At 37.5% G+C, this 26,801-nt stretch overlaps 1 protein-coding gene across 8 annotated transcripts in view; it reads right to left on the reverse strand.

Annotated features, from left to right (window-relative positions):
* Positions 1-26,801, reverse strand: part of SLC9B1 (solute carrier family 9 member B1) — a 145,948-nt gene that overhangs the window by 113,370 nt on the left and 5,777 nt on the right. For 5 of the 8 annotated variants that reach the window (XM_063705451.1, XM_063705452.1, XM_063705453.1 and 2 more), the window contains 2 exons: positions 5,240-5,309; positions 3,399-3,540 (listed from right to left, as the gene is read on the reverse strand). In XM_063705451.1, the coding sequence (XP_063561521.1) occupies positions 3,399-3,540; positions 5,240-5,309 (212 nt within the window). Of the gene's footprint in view, positions 1-3,398; positions 3,541-5,239; positions 5,310-16,647; positions 16,776-17,624; positions 17,670-26,801 lie in introns of all 8 variants that reach the window. The other 3 variants (XM_031010098.2, XM_055385424.2, XM_055385422.1) reach the window with 2 other exon arrangements.

The following is a 26,801-nucleotide window of genomic DNA, read 5'->3' on the forward strand; positions in this document are numbered from 1 at the left end:
TTTATCTTTGACTTTTCTGAAGTTTGAATATGATATGCCTAGGTGTAGTCTGTTTGGACATTTACCCTGTTTGGTCTTTTCTGGGCTTCCATAATCTGTGACTTGGTGCTTGACATTCATTTGTGGAAATTCCTAGTCATTATGGCTTCAATTATGTCTTCTATTCCTTTCTGTCTTCCTTTTCCTTTTGATATTCCCATTTCATGTACATTACACCTTTTGTAGTGACCCCACAATTCTTGGATATTCTGTTTCATTGTTGTTCAGTATTTTTTTCTCTTTGCTTTTCAGTTTTAGAAGTTTCTACTGGCATATTCTCAAGCCCGGAGATTCTTTCTCAGCTTTGTCCAGCCTACTAATAAGCCCATCAAAGGCATTCTTCATTTGTTACAGTGTTTTTGATATCTGGCATCTCTTTCTTACAATTTTCATCCTGTTTATAATACTCATCTGTTCTTACATGTTTTCTATTTTTTTCCATTAGAGATCTTAGCATACTTAACATAACTTTTAAATTCACAGTCTGATAATTCCAATATACCCTCCATATATGAGTCTGGTTCTGATGTTTGCTCCATTTCTTTAAACTGTGTTTTTTGCCTTTTAATACACGTTGTAAATTTTAGTTGAAAGATAAACATGATGTACTGAGTAAAAGGACCTGTGGTAAGTAAGACTTTAGTAATGTGGTGATAAGGTGTGTGTGTTGGGGGTGGGGAGAAAATTCTGTAGTTCTATCACTAGATCTCAGTCTTTTAGTAGGCCTATGCCTCTGAGCTGTGAATGTCAAAAAATGCTTTTCTGTTTTTTTTCACTCCCTTAGTTGGTGCAGGATGGTTAGAGGAGGCCAGAGTTGGATATTTTCCTTCAACTATGTGGAAGGCTAGAGGAGGCTAACTAGAGTTGGGAACAGAACTTCTCCATTAAAATCTTACTATCAGTTTTTATGAATTTAGCAGTCTTGGAAGTTTAGATCAAAAATAACATCCCAGAGACTTCCAGTTTCCATTTCTACATGTAAGGGTATTAGAAGTCATCACTCTGTCCTAAAAACAAATAAAAAGCTGAAGAAACTGAAAAATCAACAACTCTTCTTAGATCCATCAGATCTAAGTTGGTTAGGCTCTGATAAAAACATGTGTAGGTTAGGCTCTGATAAAAATTTTTTTTTTTTGGGGGGCAGACTTTGTAAGAAGAACAGAATGCTGTAGTATATTTCACAATGGTTTCCCTCTTCCTTCCTTGATACTTTCCCTCTCCCGCTGCTGGTTGGCTGCAGAAGGTAAAACTTAAAAAAGTGTGGGCCTCTCCCATCCCATAACTGGGGACCTCCTCGACTTTTCCACACAGAGCTTTAGCCAAGTTTTAAATTACAATTCAGGTTTTTGTACCCTGCTCCTGGTTCCCAAAGAGGTTTTCATTCCTGTAAGTTATGATTCTCTGAATCTGTCTAATCACTCCTATTTTTTGGGCAGCAGTTTGCCCTGTGACTCACTTCTCTGATGGATTTAAGAAGAATTGTTGATTTTTCAGTTTCTTCAGCTTTTTATTTGTTTTTAGGACAGAGTGATGACTTCTAATCTCCTTACGTGTAGAACTGGAAACTGGAAGTCTCTGGGATATTATTTTTGAAACTTAAATTTCCAAGACTGCTAACTTCATAAAACTGATAATAAAATTTTAATGGAGAAGTTCTGTCCCCAAGATTACTTAAAAATCATAGTTGGACATACAAGAAAACTTTAATTTATTTAAAGAAAAAAAGCTTCATAAAAATATATTAGCATTTTTGTTAAAAGTAGGCTGAAAAGAAACAAAAAGGAATAATATCTTAAGCTCTAAATCTACTGTCCTAGACTATCCATTTATTTGGGATGAAGCAAGCCATTCCCCAAATGAGGTATGCAAACAGTATGATTAAATGTGATGAGACTGATTTCTGTGTGCATTTGAGAGTTTAGATTTCTTATTTAAATTTAACTTGTACACATGTGGTATTGGTGAATTAACTATTATTTATAGAAAAACATGTTGTTCTATTTCCTTTTATTATCCAAACTCTATGCAGTTTTAAGAAATTATTTTGTTGTTTCATTCTGCTTACACATGGTTGTACATTACTTATTCCATGATGCGGCAGAGTGGGATTACTAACAGCGGCATGTTCTAAGCATACCCAGAGACTGAGATTCTATACTTTGTATATAAAGGAAACAGTGTGAATGTAGGGAGTGTGTTGAGAGAGAGTGACAAACAGAGAGAGATTGATTTCAAAAAAGAGAGTGCAAGAATATGCACCCCCAAATAGAAACATAGAAAATCTCCTTTTCCTATAAATGTCTCCAAAACTGCAAAATCAAAAATGAAAGAAAACAAAGGGGGAAATGAGTTATATCTAAACCTGCAGTTTTAGTTCTGATGTTCTAGAACTCCTCAATTAGTTCCTGAGCAAACTGTAGTCCACACTCAGTGAATAATTTTGGTAAATAATACATTTCCCTCTCTTCCACAGGCCCAGGCCCTACTCCTAATAACTGCTTTGTAGAAATGGCCTACTAAATAGACCAAGTCATGGGAACATATGTATATTTACAAAGGAGTCCAATCACTTACACTGGCAGATGAGGACTATTCAAGTTCACAGAAAACTTTGATTCAAGGCCATCAATACACTGATGTAAATTAAAAAGCAACCTTTACTAATGAAAAAAATCAATGAATAAAATTTGCTTCAAAAGTTTAAAGTTAGCAAGCAGCAAATAAGAAAATAAAAATTTAAAACTTCAATTACTTGTGCTTCATCATTTTTAATCAATTTTTTGTTCTCTATAGGGAACAAAATTCTATATACTTCTGGAAGCCAAAATCTCTTTCTCTCATAGGTTTAATCAAACAGAATATTTAGAAAAACATACACAAGAAAATCTCCTTATAAGTATTTGCTGACAACAACACTATGCTTTAAAATTGTAGTGGGAAAGCAAGTGTTATACAACTTTTTACAAGGTTGCTGTTGTTTTAAAACTTAGGGCCCAATTTTAATAAGAAACATAATTATTTCCAAAATTATATTGTTCTTTCTAGCTAACTTAAAACTAAATGTCAAAGTAGGTTTTAAATAAAACCCTTTAATCAATGATGTTTCTAATCCCAAAAATTTAACATAAAAAAGTATGACAAATATTAAAACATACACCTCCTAGGCAATATTTTGTTTTTGTTTTTATCTTTGAAAGATTCAAGAAAATATTTCCTCTTTGTTCACATATTGCTTGTAACAAAGCTGATCATCTGATCTGGAGTATATTGATTAAGTAGTGTCTTTGTTGTCTCATGTTTTAATATTTATCAAACATATTTCTCATCTTCTCTTCATTCACATTTTTTGTTTCACATACCATTTGTAATAATTACATTCAATACTCCTCTTAGAGGACAAGAAATGTATGTCTCCTTTTTTGTTTGTGGTTTTATTTCTTCTGTATCTGATAAGACAGTTTTAGTTTCTTCATGTGCAGTATTATTAGGATCAATGAGACTCTGTAGTAAAACAAGAAAATCTTTAAGGAACCATACTTTCTGTATAATTTTATGAATGAACTAAACCACCAAATTTTAGAATTAAATTTATATTATTACTGTCAATGCGAGGAATCACAGATAGAAAAGAAGATTCATGCTCCATATCAGTAGCTGTTTGGGGATGTAACAGCAGTGTATTTTGCAAGGTACCTTGATTTAACCTTTTATAGACTTGGGTCCCCACTATTTTCAATCATTTGTGTATACTGAATAAAGGTGCCTACAGTTTGGGCACAATAATTAAAAGTGTCCATCCTCTGTATACATCCCAAAGATTATTCACCAAAACTTTTGTGAAATGAAAATACAACTCAATTAGAAAGGAGGTGAAATATAATTTTACTTGGATTCATCTCATTTGATAAATTTATATAACTGAAAGAAAAATGAGAAAAACATAGGTCAAGCCTTCGGAAATTCAAGCATGCTTCCACTAATATTTATAGATAACATATTAAATAGTGCAAGGGTATACCTTAATCTCCCAGGCCTTTTAATGGTAGCCTGATTATGAAACTGCTGATTTTGAAAAAAAGGAATCTTTGGTTTGTGAGAATATTGAGAAACTTCTTCCAATGTAAAAAACAAAACATAAACAATGATAACAACAACAAAACACCAGAGTAGAGTTAACTCTGCAATAGAAATCTCCAAATTTGCCTTATGATTGTCATGGGTGGGTGGGTGTGGGGGTGTGTGTGCCAGCAATTTGAGTGACTTGATAATACTTTGAGTGAGTGAAAGAGGGAACATCTTATCATCACAGGAAACAATAAAAAGGCTAGAGTGCATGGACACATTGAGGAAGGGAATTTTACATGTAATGACTAAGGAGACAGAGATATCAAGGCAGCTGATGGTTAAAAATGAATTATGTAGCTCTTTAAGATCAAAGTTCTTCAAATCTGATCATAATTAACCTATTGGAGTTCTGGTATAGAGGCTTTTTCTGAAAATTCTGTTACTATATGAAAGGGATAAAGACACAATGGTGAATTTTTATTAAGGTGGGTGAAAGGTCATGTAGAGTAAAACCATATTATTTTAAGTTTTATTATTTTAGAATTTGTAATAAACTGATGTAGACTAAGATGACTTCTTCACAGGTAATTAGAATCAATGGTGAATATTTAAAATATTTTTAAAAATGACTTTTTGACCCTTAAGAACTGTGGAAATCTCTATTTTAAAAAAATATGAAATTTACAATTCTAATTATGAGCAATTATTACTAAGTAAAACTAGATCAACAAAAGGTCTAATGACTTGCTCTATATATCTATAAAAATAAAAAACTTGGGTCTCTTCAAAATACACAGCACAACATTTTAATTAATCTAGACTTATCTTTACCTCTGTTAGTTTAAGTTACTGAGTTTTCCCTGAATGTGGTGAGAAATAATAAGCGACATTTCTTCTTATTCCTAAAATCTGTGCTTTTTAGCTCCAAAATGCTCTATAGTCACACCTTTCCATTTGTTTCATTATTTCTGCTCATTTCCTAGGACCCACTACAACTAGCTATTTTAAAATTTACCACTTTTCATTTTTAACCAGATATATAAAAGAAACCTATCTAATAAGTAAACTTTAGGAATAAATTTTAAGATCAGGTTGATTTTATATCATATATTACAGTATACTTTTAAGTTTTTACCTGAGGAGTTGTAGATGTTTGGAAGTTTTCATCCTCTAAATGTTCATTTTTTGATTCTGTGGTATGCATGCTAAGATTTAAAAGAAAAATACTTTAAAAGAAGAAACAAGACTATAAATCCATATGAAAACAAACATGGTTAAGTGGGATTAATTTTTTAAAGGATTTTTTGTTCTAAAGTTGTATCACAGTCAAGTCAGATATCTTTATAGTCAACATAGATCCAAATATTCATCCTTAACATTATTAACCAAAGCCATATGCATAAGTTTTAAAAACCATTATCATACAGAAATGTAACATTTCTCAACAGTTCATAATCCTGGCCCATATCATAGAATCATGTATCAGAAAATGCAGAAATTTATTTTATGCACTGAACTGGTGTGTTTGAGTTAATATCCACTGTTGATTTAATCTATCTTCTGTCATGCTCTTACATAAAAGACTCCAGGAAAATTTTAAATGAAATATGACCAACTACATTAATACCTACATCTATAAGTTACTGATACATACTATCTTTTTATGTGGCCCATTTGAAGGATCTGTAGGTCCAACATTTAAATATATCTATAAAGTTTTATTTTGAAGAAGAATAAACTAGATTAATAAAAGAATAATTACTTATAACTTTTATTTTAAAGTATCTGTTGTTTCTACCTCCTCTGTAATCTTTGCTAGCTTCAAATGTAAGTAGGGTAACTTTTCTTAAAAATATCTTCTCTCAATTTTTGAGTTGTTGTTAAGAACAAAACTAAAGATTTCAAGTTTTAACTTTTAGATAGTCTTATTACCATATCCTGTAGTGCTTCAAGTATCTATACTTTTCTAAAAGGAAAACAATTTTAATAATGAAAATTGTTAACGAAAAGGAACATTAACAGTTGAGTAGCTACCATATGCTAGCTGCTTTACATCTACTGTCTTACCGTAATGAAGTAAAATATTACTGCATAAAATCCTATAAAGAATCATAACTGAATTTATAACGTTATTAAAGCAAAAAATAACCTTTAAAAATTTTGATCAGAAACTTAGATCTAAATTCCTTTAAAGTGTAGTTCCATTTTGATTGAAGTGACTGTCAAAATAACTATCTTGTCATTAGAATGATGTATTAGTCCATTTTCATGCAGCTATGAAGAGATACCTGAGTCTGGGTAATTTATAAAGGAAAGAGGTTGAATTGACTCACAGTTCCACATGGCTGGGGAGGCCACAGGAAACTTAAAATCATACTGGAGGGGACCTCTTCACAGGGTGGCAGAAGAGAGAATGAGTGCAAGCAGGGGAAATGCCAGACACTTATAAAACCATTAGATCTTCTGAGACTAACTCACAAGATCCAACTACCTATACCTTGTCCTACCCATGACATGTGGGGATTGTTATAACTCAAGGTGAGATTTGGGTGGGGACAGAGACAAATCATATCATTCTGCCCCTGGCCCCTCCCAAATCTCATGTCCTCACACTTCAAAACACAATTATGCCTTTCCAACAGTCCCCCAAAGTCTTAACTAATTCCAGCATTAACTCAAAAGCCTAAGTCCAAAGTCTTGTCTGAGACAAGGCAAGTTGCTTCTGCCTATGAGTCTATAAAATTGAAAGCAAGTTGGTTACTTCCTAGGTACAATGGGGGTACTGGGAGAAAGAGGCTACAGAACCCATGCAAGTCCGAAATCCAATAGGGCAATCAGTAAACCTTAAAGTTCCATAATGATCTCCTTTTACTCCATGTGGCACATCCAGGTCACGCTGATGCAAGAGGTGGGCTCCCATGGCCTTGGGCAGCTCCGCCCCTGTGGCTCTGCAGAGTTACAGTCCCACTCTCTGGTGCTTTCACAGGCTGGCATTGAGGGTCTGCTGCTTTTCCAGGCACATGGTGCAAGCTGCTGGTGGATCTACCATTCTGGGGTCTGGAGGATGGTGGCCCTCTTCTCACAGCTCCTCCAGGTAGTGCCCCAGTGGGGACTCTGTGTGGGGGCTCCAACCCCACATTTTCCCTTTGCACTGCCCTAGCAGAGGTTCTCCATGAGGGCTCTGCCGCTGGAGTAAACTTCTGCCTGGATATCCAGGCATTTCTATATATCCTCTGAAATCTAGGTGGAGGTTCCCAAAGCTCAGTTCCTGAGTTCTGTGCACCTGTCAGCCTAACACCACGTGTAAGCTGCCAAGCCTTGGGGCTTGCACCCTCTGAAGCAATGCCAGAGCTGTACCTGGCCTCCTTTAGACACAGCTGGAGCTGAAGCAGCTGGGATGCAGGGCACCATGTCCCAAGGCTGCATAGAGCAGGGTGACCCTGGGCCTGGCCCACAAAGCCATTTTTCCCTCCTAGGTCTCCAGGCCTGTGATGGGAGGGGCTGCCACAAAGGTCTCTGAAAATGCCCTGGAGACATTTTCCCCATTGTCTTGGTGATTAACATTTGACTCCTCATTACTTATGCAAATTTCTGCAGCAGGCTTGAAATTCTACCCCCTTCCCCAGAAAATGTTTTTTTTTTCTATTGCATCATCAGGCTGCAATTTTTCCAAACTTCTATGCTCTGCTTCCTCTTGAACACTTTGCCACTTAGAAATTTCTTCTGCCACATATCCTAAATTATCACTCTCAAGTTCAAAGTTCTACAGATCTCTGGGGCAGAGGCAAAATGCCACCAGTCTCTTTGCTAAAGCATAGCAAGAGTGACCTTTACTTCAATTCCCAACAAGTTCCTCATCTCCATCTCAAACCACCTCAGCCTACACTTCATTGTCCATATCACCATCAGCATTTTGGTCAAAGCCATTCAACAAGTCTCTACGAAGTACCACACTTTCCCACATCTTCCTCTCTTCTGAGCCCTCCAACCTGTTCCAACCTCAGCTTGTTACCCAGTTCCAAAGTCGCTTCCACATTTCTGGGTATCTTTATAACAGCACCCCACTCTGTGGTGCCAGTTTACATTAGTCCTTTTTCACGCTACTACAAAGAAATACCCGAGACTGGCTAATTTATAAAGGAAAGAGGTTTAATGGACTCACAGTTCCACATGGCTGGGGAGGCCTCAGGAAACTTACAATCATGGCAGAGGGCAGCTCTTCACAAGGCAGCAGGAAAGAGAACGAGTGAAAGCAGGGGAAATGCCAGACAATTATAAAATCATCAGATCTCATGACGTGATCACATCAGATCACTCATTATCATGAGAACAGCATGGGGAAACCACCCCCATGATCCAGTTACCTCCACATGGTTCCGCCCCTGACACATGGGGATTATTACAATTCAAGGTGAAATTTGGGTGGGGACACAGAATCAAACCATATCAAATGACTACCTTGTCATAAGCTGTTAGATTATGAGGTAATTGGTAAGAAAAAGGGAGGTAGGTGAATCACCTAAGTTGTGTCATGTTCTGAATAGACAGGCTGGGAGTTAGAGCCATTAAAAAGTTTGAGCTGAAGTGCACATAAATTTTGAGGAGAGGACACAAAATTAATTTACACACTTAATAATTTTTGAATGCCTACTCTTCTGGCCTCTGAAGGCAAAGCAGCCAATCAAAACAAAATAAAACAGAAATATAGGTTTCTGTTCTCATGGACCTTATACTCTTGTTAGGTGGAAGGGGAAGATTATAAAAAACATTTTCAGTACTGCAGAAAATAAATGAGGATCATATTATAGAGATCAAGGTGACATTTGAACTGTGTCCTAAATGAGGAGAAGCTGTGAGTCATAAGTAAGCAGATGGACAAGGAGCAGGCAAACATAACACCAAGAATCATACAAATGGAGACATCAAGCAACTAGGCAGCATATTTTAAGATATGTAACTATAATGATTAGGATAGCAGGGCTTGGAACCCAGGCAAGCAGACTATGCATTAGAACTTCAAAACCTAAGTAAGGGGTCTGAATAATAGATGTACAGGTTAATAGCTATAAGAGAAGCTTTATACTGAGTCAAGCAATATTTGTGACTGGCAGTCACTCAATACCCTCTTTATATATCTGCCAAGAGTGGAATTGGTAGGTGGTATGCCTAAAAGCAAGGACTTTGAGTTGAGAAAGAAATGTATTCAACTCTTCTCTTATCTTTTCATAACTGTGGGAAGTGATTTATCTCCACTGGCCTCAATTTCCTTATCTGAAAAAATATATAATAATGCTTAGTTTATTGGTTATCATAATAATTAAATTATAATAGCTAATGCCAGTTGAACTATATTAAGCACTTAACATGAATCATCTTCCTCAATTCTCTCAACAACTCTATGGGGTATTTAATACTATTATCCCCATTTTATAGATGTTCAAACTATGGATGCAGGAAAGTTAAGTAATTTAACTTTCAATATGGTCATATAACTAGCAAGTGGGGAGCTGGAATTTAAATGAAGTACTCTTTAATATTACTCAGATCTTTGTCAACTTTAGTATTGTCTCTTTTTTCTTTTAACTGTTGTGGTGACATTGCATTATGAATTTAAATTGCATTTCTATAATGAGCATTTTTTCATATATTTACTGGCCATTTGAATATCTTCTTTAGTAAAGTGTTCAAATCTCTTGTCCATTTTTTTGTTGTACTGGATCCCATTTTCATACTGATTTGTTGGAGTTCTTTTTAGGTATTAAAAATGTAAATCTTTTATTGGATATATAAAGAGCCAATATCATCTCCCACTCTGTGTCTTGCGTTTTTACGCTGATAATACCTTTTTTAAAAGATACTTTAATTTGGCCCAATTTATTCTTTCCTTTCTTTATCCTTAGAGCTTTTATTGTTTAAGAAATCTTTGCCAACCCATGTAGGAGAATGTTTATTCTCCTGTATATTCTTCCACAAACATTATTCTTTTGCTTTTCACATAGGAAAGGAACAACAACAGGTCTATGGTCTATGAGCCATCTGGAATTGAATTTCATATATGGGGAAGAGATCCAAATTTATTTTTCCCATATCAATATCTAATTGACTCAGCACAATTTATTAAAAATATCATCCTCTATACATTGTATTGCAATGCCACTTTTTTTTGTAAATCAGGTAATCACATATATATGAATTTATTTTCATATTCTATCCTGTTCCACTGGCCCATTTGTCTATCCTTAGGCTAACATTATGCTAGTGCTTGTGTTTTTTTTTCTGAGATAGGGTCTTCCTCTGTCACCCAGGCTGGAGTGCAGTGACACAATAATAGCTCACTACAGCCTCAATCTCCTGGGCTCAAGTGATCCTCCCACCTCAGCCTCCTAAGTAGCTGGGACTACAGCCACAAGTCATCATGTCCAGCAATTTTTTTTTTTAATTTTTAGTGGAGTTGAAGACTCACTATATTGCCCAGGCTGGTCTCAAACTCCTGAGCTCAAGCAATCCTTTTGTCTCAGCCTCCCATAGTGCTGACAGGCATGAGCTATTGTGTCCGGCCAGTATAACAGATATTGACATCTGGTGTTGTTGTACATTCTCCACTTTTGTTGTTCTTCAGAATTGGATTGACTTTTTGATCCTTTGTATTTCCACATACATTTTAGGACCAAGTTGTCAATTTACACACACACAGCTGGAATTTTGACTGAAGTTACATTGAATCTATAGATTAATTTGGGGAGAACTGACATCTTAACAATATTGAGTCTTCCAATCTTTGAACACTGTATATTCCTCCATTTATTTAGATTTTCTTGATCTTAACAATTTTTTGTGTTTTCAATGTACAGAACAGTATGTCTTTCATTAGGCTTATTTTTAGGTATTTTATGTTTTTTGGATGGTTATAAAAATTATAACTTTAAAAATTCATTATTTGTTTCTTGCTGGCATACAGAAATATGAATAATTTTCATTCATTTCACTTTGTATCAGGCCTCGATAAATTCACTTAATTCTAATAGTCTGTAGATTTGTTTGGATTTTCTAAGTACATACATACACAGTCAGCAAATATAAGTTTTATTTCTTCCTCTCTAAATTTTATGTATTTTTCTCCCTTTTTCTTTGTTTTTCTGGCTTTAACCTGCTGTTACAGTTGTTCTAAATCATTGCTAACCTTGGTATTGTCTGTCTTCAGAATTTGTTTTAATATAGATCTGTTGGCGATAAATTCCTTATTTCTTTGCCTGAAAAATATCTATACTTAACCTTCACTTTTGAAAGTGATTCTTATTAGATATAGGTTAGAGTTTATTTTCTTTAAGTACTTTAAAGATGTTCCACTGTATTCTGGCTCCCATAGTTTCTGTTAAAAATTTAACTGTCATTCTTGCTATGACTCCTTTGATAATAATAATAATATCTTTTTTACTTTGGCTGATACTAATTACAATTATTTTAAGCAATTTTCCTGTGGTAAAATATGCATAAAATTTACCATTTTAACCACTTTAAAGTATATAGTTCCACGGGCATTATGTATATTTGCATTGTTAAGCAACCATCACCACCATCCATCTCCAAAACTTTTTCGTTATCTTGACCCGAAACTGTGTATGTATTAATTAAACAATAACTTCCCATTCTCCCCTCCTCTAATCCCTGATAGCCACCATTCTCCTTTCTGTCTCTATGAATGTGAATATTCTAGGTACTTTATATGATTCAAGTCATACAATATTTGCCCTTTTTTATCTTGCTTATTGCACTTATCATGCCTTCAAAATTCATCTAAAATTTATTCAAAATTCTGCACATGTTGTAGCATGTACAGAATTTCCTTCCTTTTTAAAGGCTGAATAATACGCATTTATATGCATATATCACATTTTGTTTATCCATTCATCTACTGATAGACCTTTTGGCTATTGTGAATAATGCTGCTATGAAAATAGGTGTACCAATATCTGTTTGAATCCCTGATTTCAATTCTATTTGGTATATACCTGGAAATGGAATTGATGGATCATATGGTAATTCTATGTTTAATTTTTGGAGGAACCATCATCATATGGTTTTTTTTTTCACAGCAGGTACATCATTTTATATTGACATCAACAATGCACAATGATTCCAGTTTCTCCACATGCATGCAAACACTTGTTATTTTCTGTTTTTTGGTAATAGCCATCCCAATAGGTGTGAATGGTATCTACTGTAGTTTTCATTTCCACTTCCCTAATGATTAATGAGGTTGAGTATCTTTTCATGTGCTTACTATTTGCATATATCTTTTTTGGAGAAATGTCTCTTCAAGTCCTTTGCCCATTTTTATTCTTATTTTTTTGAGACAAGGTCTCATTATGTCACCCAGGCTGGAGTGCAGTGGCACAAACATAGATTGTGCAGCCTTGAACTCCTGGGCTCAAGGGATCCTCTGCCTCAGCCTCCCAAGTGGTAGGACTACTGGTGCACACGTCCACACCCAGCAATTTATTTTTTTGTACAGCCAGGGTCTTGCTGTGTAGCCCAGGCTGGTCTCAAACTCCCAGCCTCAAAGTGCTGGGATTATGGGCATGAGCTATTGTACCCAGCATCTTTGCCCATTTTAAAATTGGGATGTTTGTTTTTTTCTGTTGCTGAGTTGTAGGAGTTCTTTATATACTGTAGGTATTAATATCTTATTAGTAATATGCAAGTATTTTCTGTAAGTTGCCTTGTCACTCTGTTGATAGTGTCCTTTGTTGCACATAAGTTTTAAATGTTAATGTAGTCCAATTTATCTGTTTTTCCTTTTGTTGCCTGTACTTTTGGCATCATAGCCGAGAAGTAAACTGCCAAATCCAATATCATGAAGCTTTCCTTCTATATTTTCCTTTAAGAGTTTTAATATTTTTAGTTTTTATAATCGTAGTTATTGTAACCTCTTTAACTCAAAAATCTGGATCCCTTTTGAGTCTGTTTCCCTTTTCAATTTTCTATCTTGGCTTAAGGTCATATAACATTGTCTAATACTATGGTTCACAATTTGTATTGAAAGTTTGACATTGTGTACAAATTGTACAGTCTCCAGATGATAACTTCTTTTGGAAAGAAATATGTGGAGTAGGGGGAGTGAAAAAATCACTTTAACCAAATCAGAGATTGAGCTCAGTTGATAGCTTTGTAATGCTCAGTTTTATTTCAATTTGTCCTTGTTCATCAAGTATAGTCCTTTAGGGATTTTGCCCTAGATGATTTCCTTGATAAATTATGGCAGTGTCACTTGATTCCTCCCATATCAGGCATTGTATTATTCTGTTTTCACACTTCTTCTATAAAGAACTGCCCAAGACTGAGTAATTTAAAAAGGAAAGAGGTTTAATTGACTCACAATTCAACATGGCTGAGGAGGCTTCAGGAAACTTACAATCAAGTGGAAGGTGAAGGGGAAGCAAGGACCCTCTTCACATGGTGGCAGAAGAGAGAAGTGCAAGCAGGGGAAAATGCCAGATGCTTATAAAACCATCAGATCTCATGAGAACGCATTCACTGTCTTGAGAATAGGACGAGGGAAACTGCCCCCTTGATCCAGTCACCTTCCTCCCTTGACACATGCAAATTACAGGTCTCTTCCTCTACACATGGAGATTACAATATGAGATGAGATTTGGGTGGAGACACAGAACCAAACCATACTGTTCTGCCCTTGCCCTCCCAAATCGCATGTCCTTTATACATTTCAACATTAATCATGCCTTCCCAACAGTCCCCCAAAGTCTTAACTCATTCCAGCATTAACTCAAAAGTACAAGTCCAAAGTCTCATCTGAGGCAAGGCAAGTTTTCAAAACCAATCATGCCTTCACAACAATCCCCCAAAGTCTTAATTCATTCCAGCATTAACTCGAAAGTCCACAGACCAATGTCTCATCTGAAACAAGGCAAGTTCCTTCCACCTATGATTCTGTAAAATCAAGAGCAAGTTAGTTACTTCCAAGATACAATGAGGGTACAGGCATTGGGTAAATATTCCTGTTCTAGATGGGAGAAATTGGTCAAAACAAAGGGGCTATGGGCCCCACGTAACTCTAAAATCCAGTGGGGGCAGTCATTAAACCTTAAAGCTCCAAAATAATCTCCTTTGACTCCATGTCTCACATCCAGGGCATGCTGACGTAAAGGGTAGACTCCCATGGCCTAGGGCAGCTCTGCCTCTGTGGCTTGGCAGGGTATAGCCCCATGCCTGGCTGCTTTCACAGCTGGCATTGAGTGTCTGCCGACATTACAGGGGCATGGTGCAAGCTGTCAATGGATCTACCATTCTGGTGTCTGGAGAATGATGGTCCTCTTCTCACAGCTCCACTAGGTAGTGCCCCATTGGGGACCCTGTGTGAGGGGCTCCAACCCCACATTTCCCTTCCACACTGCCCTAGCTAGAGGTTCTTCTTGAGGCTCCACCCCTGTACCAAACTTCTGCCTGGGCATCCAGTCATTTCCATACATCTTCTGAAATCTAGGTGGAGGTTTGCAAAGCTCAATTCTTGACTTCTGTGCACCCATGGGCCCAACACCACGTGTAAGCCACCAGGGCTTGGGGTTTCACCCTCTTGAAGCAACAACCTGAGCTGTACATTGGCCCCTGTTAGCCATGGCTGGGATGCAGGGAACAAAGTCCTGAGAGTGCACAAAGCAGCAAGGCCCTGGGCCTGGCCCACAAAACCACTTTCTCCTCCTAGGCTTCCAGACCTGTTATGGGAGGGGCTGCCATGAAGATCTCTGATATTTTCCCCATTCTCCTCATTACTTATGCAAATGTCTGCAGGCAGCTTGAACTTCTCCCCCGAAAATGGATTTTTCTTTTCTATTACATGGTCAGGCCACAAAATTTCCAAACTCTTACGGTCTGTCACCTCTTGAACTCTTTGCTGCTTAGAAATTTCTCCTGCCAGATACCCTAAATCATCTCTCTTGAGTATGAAGTTCCACAGACCTCTAGGGCAGGGGCAAAATGCCAGCAGTCTCTTTGCTAAAGCATAGAAGAGTGATCTTTGGTCCAGTTCCAATAAGCTGCCATCTCCATTTGAGACCACCTCAGCCTGAAATTCAGTGTCCATATCACCATCCAGCATTTTGATCAAAACCATTCAACAAGTCTCCAGGAAGTTCCAAACTTTCTCACATACTCCTCTATTCTTCTGAGCCCTCCAAACTGTTCCCACCTCTACCTGTTACCCAGTTCCAAAGTCACTTCCACATTTTCAAGTATCTTTATAGCAGTACCCCACTCTTCACAGTACCAATTTTCTGTATTAGTCCCATTTTCACACTGCTATAAAGAACTGCCCAACATTGGGTAATTTATAAACAAAAGAGGTTTAACTGACTCACAGTTCTGCATGGCTTGGGAGGCCACAGAAAACTTACAATCATGGTGGAAGGCAAAGGAGAAGCACGGACCTTCTTCACATGGTGGCAGGAGAGAGAAGTGCAAGAAGGGAACAGGCCAAATGCTTATAAAATTATCAGATCTCATGAGAACTCACTGACTATCTTGAGAACAGCATGGGGAAAACTGCTTCTATGATCCAATCACCTCTCTCCCTCAACATGTGGGCTTACAGGTCTCTCCCTCAACACGTGGGGATTCCAATTCAAGATGAGTTTTGGGTGGGGACACAGGCCCAAACCATATCAGGCATACCTTACCATTTCCTAACTTGGTTTATTTCTACTGTCCATACTTTCCTATATTGGAATAGCTGAATTAACATCTTCAATGTTACATAACTATAAATAAAGGAGTTGGAGCCCATCAGGCAGTCTGACTCCAGAGCCCATACTCTTAAAACTAAACTGCTTATAATGTGACAAGTATGCTGTGCAAGACATAGACTAAAGCTCTTATAAGAATTTATAGGCTAACATTTAGAAAATGCTGTAATAACTTAAATCTATAAAAGACTAAATGATCTACCAAGAAAAGAGAAAAAAATCAAACAACTATATAATTTTTTGACTTTTCCATTTTAGAAAATGAACTAGTACGAGTAACTTCTTTAGGAAATAAAAAAGTCTTAAGAAAAACTTAAAAATAGAAAATAAAGGATGAATAAGTCACGGAAGGCTAAAATGGTTTAGAAATAGCCCATTGGAAATCAATTACAAAGCTGTTCAGACCCTTGGGGATTATGCCAATAATGCTATTCCATTGCCTCTGAGCAGCCCTCTCCATGGTCCTTAACTCTCGAGTGCTTTCACTGAACACTCTGGAACTTCTGCCAGATGATTATCAAACTGTATTATATTCTCAACCTCTTTTCAAAGCATTCTCTCAAATTCTGTGCCCTATATGAAACCAAGCCCTTCCTTTAAGGAGGACACTGCTTCCCCTATAGTCCTCTCACATAACAGCAGTTTATTCATTAACATTCCTTCTGACACCCTACTGCTATTTCTAAAACTTCTTATATAAAAAAGAAACAAAATCCTTGCTTTTTTAAAGCTTGTATAATTTGACAATACCACCTTCCTCCCCTTCTACTCACTGTTACTTACTCACCTTATTTTGATCCCTTTCCATTATTCACCAAAGATGTTGGTGCTTGACCCCCATATTTGTAATCTTTTCATCTTACACACTTGGATAATTCATCTACTATCTTGTTTCTTCAGTTCTTTACTTCCTTTCTAACAAAGGAAAGACCACACTAAAACCTTCTATCATCTGAAATGCTCTATTATCGATAATCATGATTTCAAGCATCTACATCTCTGAATACTACTTCATCTTCTTTCAGTTCTCTTGTTCAGTTGTATTCACTTCATCCCCTCCAATTATTCTTCACTTTCATCAGGATGTGCAGTGTAATGAACCCTGTAACTCAAACTTTTGCCCTCTTCCTTCTTTACCTGTTTTTGTATTCAATACCTGTGATCCATCATCCTCAAAATACTGTTATAAATATCTTAAACTATCTTGAAATATCTTTGTTGCTTCATTGTTGCACATTTCTAGAAACATCTAAATCTAGGGATGCTGCTGCCCTAATTCCACTGATGCCCCTCCCCAGCTGACACACATGCACCCTTTTGCACTGCTGAGGCAGCTGGCATGTGTGAGCATGCAAAGATCCTCTTGCCACTACCCCAGTGAAGCACTCCAATGGGGGTAATTCCCCATTGGAGTACTGTGGCAGTGGACTAGGAATACCTTGGCTCCTGCAGCACAGCAGGTTCCTAACCTTGAGGGGCCAGAGAACAGAGCTAGGGGCCTGGTTTTAGCCCCCCAGAGCTACAGCACACAGCCGAGGAGAGCTCAGCTGAGCCTTGACCCCTTAAAATCTTCCACAAGTGAAGCCAGCCAACTGAACCCACCTTATACCACAACCAAACCCCCAAGGGCATCAAAGAAGATAAAAGCAAAAAGCCCCATCTATAGGACAACAACTTAAATGTTGAAGGAACATCAGCCCACACAGATGAGAAATAACCAGCACAAGAACTCTGGCAACTCAAGAAGCCCGAGTATCTTCTTACCTCCATACGACTGTAGTTGTTCCTCAGCAATGATTCTTAACCAGGCTGAAATGACAGACATATAATTCAGAATATGGATAGAAATGAACATTGACATTCAGGAGAAAGTTTAACCCCCATGCAAGGATTCTAAGGAATACAATAAAATGATATAGGAACTTAAAAATGAAATGGCCATTTAAGATAGAACCAAACTGATCTGATAGAACTAAGAAACTCACTACAAGAATTTCATAATACAACCACAAGTATTAACAGCAGAATAGACCAAGCTCAGGAAATAATCTCAGAGCTTGAAGACCATTTCTTTGAAACAACTGTCAGACAAAAATAAAGAAAAAAGAACAAAAAGAATAAACACCTCTGAGAAATATGGGATTATGTAAAGAGAACAAATCTACAACTCATCTATGTCCCAGAAAGAGAGGGAGAAAGAGTAAGTAATGTGGAAAACATATTTGAGGCTATCATCCATGAAAATTTCCCCAATCTTGCTAGAGATGCCAATATTCAAATTCAAGAAATGCAGAGAACCCCTGTGAGATACTATACACAACGACCATCCCCAAAACACAAAGCAATCAGATTCTCCAAGGTCGAATGAAAGAAAAAAGCATTAAAGGCAGCTAGAGAAAAGAGGCAGGTCATCTACAAATGGAACCCCATTAGGCTAAGAGTGGACCTTTCAGCAGAAACTCCACAAGCCAGAAAAGATTGAGGGGCCTATATTCAGCATTCTTAAAGAAAAGAAATTTCAATCAAGAATTTCTTATCTAGTTAAAAGAGGCTTCATAAGCAGAGGAGAAATAAGATCCTTTCAGACAAACAAATGCTAAGGGAATTTGTTACCACCAGATGTGCCTTACAAGAGGTCCTGAAGGGAGTGCTAAACATAGAAATTAAAGACTGTTACCAGCCACCACAAAAACACACTTAAATACATAGACCATTGACACTATAAAGTAGAAACTACACAATCAAATCTTCATAATAAACAGCTAGCAACATGATGACAGAATTAAATTTGCATATATCAAAGTATCAACTTTGAATGTAAATGAGCCAAATGCCCCAATTAAAAGGCACAGAATGGCAAGTTGGATAAAGAAGCAAGACTTTATCCAACAATACACTGTCTTCAAAAGACTCATCTCACATGCAATGATAACTATAAGCTCAAAGTAAAGGAATAGAGAAAAATCTACCAAGCAAATTAAAGAAAAAAAAAAGAAAAAAGCAGGGGTTACTGTTCTAATTTCAGACAAAACAGACTTTAAACAAACAGTGATGAAAAAAGATGACAAAGAAGGACATTACATAATGGTAAAGGGTTCAGTTCAACAAGAAGACCTAACTACCCTAAATATATATATGAACCCACCACAGAAGCAAACAGATTCATAAAATAAGTTCTTAAAGACCTATGAAGAAACTTAGATAACCACATACAAGCAGCGGGAAGTTTAAACATCCCATTGACAGTACTAGACAGATCACTGAGGCAGAAAACTGACAAAGATATTTGGGACCTGCACTCAACACTTGATCAATGAACCTAACAGACTTTTACACAACTTGCCACCCCATAACAATAGAATATACATTATTCTCATGTGCACATGGCACATACTGTAAATTGGCCACATGATCAGCCATAAAACAATTCTCAGCAAATTTAAAACAACTGAACCACTCTTAGACCACAGTGCAGTAACAATAGAAATCAATACTAAAAAGAACTCTCAAAACCATAGAGTTACATGGAAATTAAACAACCTGTTCCTGAATGACTTTTGGGTAAACAATAAAATTAAGTCAGAAATTAAGAAATTCTTTGAAACTATTGAGAACAAAGATACAATATAACAGAATCTCTGAGACAGGGCTAAAGCATGCTAAGAGAAAAGTTTATAGCACTAAATGCCCCCATATAAAAGTTAGAAAGATCTCAAATTAACAACCTATCCTTACGGCTAGAAGAAATAGAAAAACAAGAGCAAACCAACCCCAAGGTTAGCAGAAGAAAAGAAATAACCAAAATTACACCTGAACTGAATGAAATTGGGACATGACAAGCAATACAAAAAGACCAAGGAATCCAGGAGTTGGTTTTTTGAAAGAATAAATAAGATTATTTAAAGAATAAATAAGATTATAAATAAGAACAAATAAGATTATTTGAAAGAATAAATAAGACCACAGCTAGACTAACAAAGAAAAAAAGAGAGAACATCCCAATAAACACAACTGGAAATGACAAAGGGACATTACCCCAGAGAAATACAAAAAATCCTCAGACTATTATGAACACCTCTATGCAAACAAATTAGAACAACTACAAGAAATGGGTAAATTTCTGGAAACGTACAACCTCCCAAGATTGAACCAGGAAGAAATTAAAATCCTGAACAGACAAATAATGAATTCTGAAATTGAATCAGTAATAAAAAGGTTACCAACTAGAAAAAGCCCAGGACCAGAATGATTCACAGCCAAATTCTGCCAGATATATAACGAAGACCTGGTAGCATTCCTACTGAAAATATTCCAAAAAATTGAAGAGGAAGAACTCCCCAACTCATTCTATGAGGACAGTATCATCCTGATACCCAAACCTGGCAGAGACACAATAAAAAAGAAAAAGGCCAATATCCTTGATGAACACTGATGCAAAAATCCTCAGCAAAATACTAGCAAACGGAATTCAGCAGCACATGAAAAAGCTAATCCATCACGATCAAGTAGACTTTATCCCTGGCATGCAAAGTTGGTTCAACATATGTACCAATAATTGTGATTCATCACATAATTAGAACTAAACCCCAAAACCATATAATAATCTCAATACAGAAATGGCTTTTAATAAAATACAGCATAACTTCATGTTAAAAGCCTTCAACAAATAGGCATGAAGGAATATATCTTAAAATAATGTCATTTATGACAAACCCATAGCCAACATCACACTGAACAGGCAAAAGCTGGAAGTATTACCCTTGAAAACCAGAGCAAGTCGAGGATGCCCTCTTTCAACACTCCTATTCAACGTAATACTGGAAGTTCTAGCCAGAACAATCAGGCAGGAGAAAGAAAGAAAAGGCATCCAAGTAGGAAGAGAGGAAGTCAAACAATCTCTGTCTGTAGATGATATGATTCTACACCTAGAAAACCCCATAGTCTCTGCCCAAAAGCTCCTAGATATAAAAAACTACAGAAAAATTTCAGGATACAAAATCAATGTACCAAAATCAGTAGCATTTCTATACACCAACAAGTCCAAGCTGTGAGCCAAATCAAGAACAAGATTCCATATACAACAGCCACAAAAAGAAAATACCCTAGGAATACAGCTAACCAGGGAGGTGAAGGATCTCTACAATGAGAATTACAAAACACTGCTGAAAGAAATCAGATATGACACAAAGGGAAAAACATTTCATGCTACAGTATCTTGGCATCACTATAAATGCATAACAGCCTTGAAATCAGAAATATACTGGTTGTATGATCTTGGGTAATTTACAATCTCTGGTCATCTTTTTTTTTTTTTTTTTTTTTTTCCTGGAGAGATGGGTTCTCACTCTGTTACCCAGGCTGGAGTGCGGTGGTGTGATCATGGCTCACTGCAGTCTCCACCTCCCCAGCTCAAGTGATCCTCCCACCTCAGCCTCCCAAGTAGCTGGGACTATAGACATGTCATGTCTGGTTAATTTTTTGTAGGGACGGGGTCTCCCTATGTTGCCCAGGCCGGTCTTGAACTCCTGGGCTCAAGTGATCCTCCTGCCTTGGCCTCCCAAATCTCATCAGCTTTTATTGGGCATAGTACTATCTGTTTTTCTTCATATTCACAGCTAGGGAAAGCAGAATCACATTTGAGGACAGACACCCAAATATAAGTTTACTGGATAAGTTTATTAGAAATTATGGCCTGCTTTTTGTACTAACAAAAATAAGGCTTCTTACTGGTTTATATTCCAGTGTCTTACGTATAAATGATCAGCTCAGTTTAAAAAATTTTTATGCTTTACTTATTTCAATAAGCTTCTTAAAATCCTTTTCGGAATGAGGTAGATATAAGTACATACATAAACACACATATATACATATCTTGCTATTATGGGAATTAAGTGAGATGTTTGTACAACTTATAGCAAAAGCTATGGTATTTAAAACTTTTATTAGAAGTCTGTACTGCTGTTATATTGCTAGGCTTTGCTTTCAAAATAGTGAAAAATTTTGATGGATTTAGAAGTTCCATTTTCACCTTGGTTTTTTAGAATGTCTGTTTGATTATATATTAATAATGGACACAGTGTGGTATTGTAAAAACAACTGGGCAATCTAAGTTCTCTGTTTTTCATTTGCTACTTTTTTTTTTTTTTTTGACAGAATCTCACCGCCCAGGATGGAGTGCAGTGGTGCGATCTGGGTTCACTGCAACCTCCGCCTCCCGAGTAGCTGGGACTACCGACGTGAGTCACTATGTCCGTCTAGTTTTTTTATTTTTTGGAAGAGATGGGGTTTCACCATGTTGGCCAGAATGGTCTCAAACTCCTGATCTCAAGTGGTCCGCCCGCCTCAGCCTTCCAAAATGCTGGGATTACAGGCATGAGACATCGCACCTGACCCTGATACATCATATTGAGTAAATTTCTTGTCATTTCATCTCTCCGCTCGATTCCAAACCTATAAAGTGACGTAGGGAGTGAGGATCTTAGATGATCTAAGGGCTTTAACAGTTTCTTTCTTTCTTTTTTTTTTTTGAGACGGAGTCTCGCTCTGTAGCCCAGGCTGGAGTGCAGTGGCGCAATCTCGACTCACGGCAACCTCCGCCTCCCGGGTTCAAGCGATTCTCCTGCCTCAGCCTCCCGAGCAGCTGGGACTACGGGCGCGTGCCACCACTTCTGGCTAATTTTTTGTATTTTTTGTAGAGAAGGGTTTCACCGTGTTAGCCAGGATGGTTTTGATCTCCTGACCTCGTGATCCGCCCACCTTGGCCTCCCAAAGTACTGGGATTACAGGTGTGAGCCACTGCGCCTGGCCAGGCTTTAACAGTTTTAAGTCTATGATTCTATTATCTGAGGGGCATACCAAGAAATAGGCTGAAAGAACAGCAATACATACTTCTTGGGAACTTCATTTCTTAAATACCATGTATGTGCATATGTATCACTTAATATAAACAACTTGTCTTTCCTTGGTGTGTCCATACACAATACTATGGGTTTATGCTTTTGGAGCAATGTTGTGCAACAGTGACATCTAGTGACTACATATCACAGATCATTCAGCAAAACTTTATGGCCAACTTGTACTCTTCTAAATGTGGATGATTTACTTTGTAGCCCAGCTAAATACTTTTAAATAATTCCTCACCTCTCTCCTCTAAAGAAAGGTATGCCAATTAAATTTGACAACAGCATTAATAATTGGCTAAATAAGAACTGAAATTTCCTTTAAAAATCATAATGTATATGGAATTCAGTATAAATTATTCTAAATGAGACTGCAGCTCTTTTCCTTCCACTGAGAGTGGCAAAGCTGGGATTTTCAATTCCAGTGTGTTTAAATATAGTCTATTCTCTTATCTACTATGCATTGCTGACATGTAGTAGGCATTTAACACATACTTATTCAATTAATGTTAGGTAAAACATATGCATCAACAGTTGTGAGTATGTATTGCTTTGGAATTTTTGGAACTATTGCTGCCTTTCAAACAAAGAACTCTTCTTGAGGTTAGATAAAAGATTAACACAATTATAAACAACCACAGTATACATCTTTCTGAAGAAATGAATTTGAGACCTACATGCATGCATAACAGAATACTCTTTATAAAAAGCATTCAAACTAGGTCAGTATTTTTTTTAAGATAATGACTACCTAGTATTATTATTTAATCAGGACAATACAAATCTGGGCTAAACTTCTACTACTATAATTCAAATTGACTGTCATTGTTAAAATTCCTAATAGTATTTAGGATTTGATCTCATTAGTCAGATAGTACCTTGATTTTAAACTGTTTTCGGGTGCCTAGATCTTGTTGCCACAATAAAGTGACACGGTGTCTGTCTTACGTCATTTTGTACGCTGTAACAGAATACCACAGATTGGATAATTTATAATGAAAAAAATTTCTTTCTCACAGTTCTGGAGGCTGAGAAGTTCAAGATCAAAGCACCAGCATCTTGTGAGGGCCTTCTTGTTCCATTCTCTGGAGGGGAGGGAGTCTATGTCCTCCTCACATGGCAGAAGGTATAAGGGTAAGGGACGCAAATGGGTGGCAGAACTTGTCCTTTTATAATGAAATTAACCTCACCCATGTGGGCACAGCTCTCAAGGCCTAATAACCTCTTAAAGGTCCCACCTCTTGATACTGTTACAATCAACATGAGTTTTGGAGGGGACAAACATTCAAACCGTAGTAGTGTCTTAGTCTATTTGTGTTGCTTTAACAAAATCCTCAAGATTGGGTAATTTATAAATAACAAAAATTTATTTTGTCACAGTTCTGGAGGCTGGAAAATCCAAGATCAAAGTGCTGACAGATTTGGCATCTGGTAAAAGCTCAGATCTCTGCTTCCAAAATGGTGCCTTGAATGCTGCATCTTCTGGAGGAAATAAATGCTGTATCTTTACATATTGGAAGAGACAGAAGGGTGAAAAGGGGCTAGCTAGCTCCCTCCACTTATTTTATAAGGGCATTAATCCATTTATGAGGGCAGAGCCCTCATGACCTAGTCACCTCCTAAAGGCCCCAGCTCTTAATACTGTTGCATGGGGGAATTAAGTTTCAACATGAAATTGGAGGGACACAAACATTCAAACCATAGCATTTTGCCCCTTCCCTCGCAACAAATTCATGTCTTTCTCACATATAAAACACACTTGTTCCATCCCAGTAGCTCCAAAAGTCTTAACTGTTTCCGATACCAACTCAAAAGTCCAGAGTCCAGAGTCTCATCTAAATCAGATATGGGTGAGACTCAAGGTTTGATTCATCCTGAGGCAAATTGCTCTCCAGCTATGAGCCTATGATATCAAGCAAGTTATATCATTCTAAAATACAATAGTGGGACAGACAGAGGAAAGATAGATATTCCCTTTTCAAAAGGGAGGAAATAGAAAAGGAGAAAGGGGTAATAAGTTCCAAGTAAGTCCCAAACCCAGCAAGGCAAACAACATTAAATCTTGAGACTTGAGAATAATCTTCTTTGACTCCATGTCCTGCCTTCTGCATACAATGGGGAAGGGGTTGAGCCCCCATGTCTCCTGGGAGCCTTGCCTGCATGGCTTTAGGGGGAGCAGACCATGCACCAGTTCTCACATGTTGGCATCACATGCCTGTCGCTCTCCCAGGCAGGAATTGCACACTGGTATCTCTAGTGGCCTACAGTCTTGGTGGTGGCTCTGCCCCCATAGCTCCACTAGGCATTGCTCTTATGGGGGCTCTCTGCGGTATCCCTGACTCCACAGCTCTTGTAGGCACTACCCTAGTGGTGACTCTCTGTGCTGACCTCACACCTCTGGCAGTTCTGTGCCTGGGCCCCAAGGTTCTCTGTGACCTCCTTTGAAATCTATGTGGAGATAGCCATGACTACAGACTTAGCACCACATGGGCACCACCAAGGTTTACTGTTTATACTCTCTGACACTGCACCTGGGCCTGCTTGAGCCACAGCTGGTGTGGCTAAGGAATGCTGAGCCACATGTGTGGAGCAGAAAGTTGACGTGGCCATAGGCAGCAAGCCCTGAGGTCCCATGGACACCCTGGGCCCCTCCCTTGAAACTGTTCTGCCCTGAAGGCCCTGACACTCTGAGCCTGTGATAAGAGTGGTAGCCTCAAAGATCTCTGAAATACCTTCAGGGCCACTCCTCCACTGACTTGATGAATAATATCTGGCTTCCTTCCATCCATACTAATCTGCTTATCAAACATGCACTTGGCCATATTCTTGGTATTCTCTCCTGAACTCAGTCTTTACAACCTGGTTAGGCTGAAAAATTTCCAATTCTTTAAGTTCTGCTTCCTTTTTGATTATAAATTCCATCTTGAATTAATTTTTCTCTTTTTGTCCAGTATCATAAACCGTCAAGGAAGCATGTAGCACCCTCAACATTTTGTTTAGGTATTTCTTCCCCTAAATATCCTATTTCATTGCTCACAGGTTCTGCCTTTCACAAAGCATTAGGACACAGGTGGAATTCAGCCAAGTTCTTTGCTACTTTATAACAAGGATGACCTTTCCTCCAGTTTCTAGTAAGACATTCTTTATTTCCACTGAAGAACTCATCAGAATGGTCTTTACTCTCCACATTTCTACCAGCCTTCTGATCATGATTAACTTAGATAATCTCTAAGAACATGAAGGCTCTTTCTATAGCTCTCCTCGTCTTCCGAACCTTCATCAGAATTGCCCTTAATGCTCTGTTCATGGTAATCTAGACTTTCTCTAGGAGGCACTTCACAACTGTTCTAGCTTTTATTCACTACTAGCTACAAAGCTGCTTTTACAATAATAGGCATTTGTTATAGGAACACTCCACTTCTTAGTAACAATTTCTTAGCCCAGTCCTGCTGCTATGCCAAAATACTTGAGACTGAGTAATTTATAAATAACAGAAACCTATTTTCTCACAATTCTGGAGGCTGGGAAATCCAAGATTAAGGTTCGGTCAGGTTCAGTGTCTGGTGAGGTCTCTGCTTCCAAAAGGGTGCCTTGAACATTGTATTCTCTGAAGAGAATGAACATTGTGTCCTCATATGGTGGAAGGCATGGAAAGGCAAAAAAGTCCTAGCTAGCTGTCCCCAGGCCTCTTGTAAGGACTTTTATAATACATTCATGAGGGCAGATCCCTCATGACCTAACCATTTCCTAAAGGCCTCACCTCTTAATATTGTTGCATTGGAGATTAGGTTTCAGCATGAATTTTGGAAGAGACATAAACAGTCAAACCATAGCATAAACCATTCCAGGCATGTTTTATATTCTTTTCTTTCTCTTAGCACCAAACACAATGGTTTTTCTCAACTATAGACAAAGCTACCAAAAACTTACCCAGAATCCAAGGTTTGCTATACATGGAATCAAACTGTCTTACCAGCTTTCTTTCTGGTTCTTTCTTTTGACCCTACATTTCAGTCAAACTGTTAACTGCACTCCATGCCTT

Source organism: Gorilla gorilla, chromosome 3 (genome assembly GCF_029281585.2).
Source record: "Gorilla gorilla gorilla isolate KB3781 chromosome 3, NHGRI_mGorGor1-v2.1_pri, whole genome shotgun sequence".
NCBI classification, from domain to species: domain Eukaryota; kingdom Metazoa; phylum Chordata; class Mammalia; order Primates; family Hominidae; genus Gorilla; species Gorilla gorilla.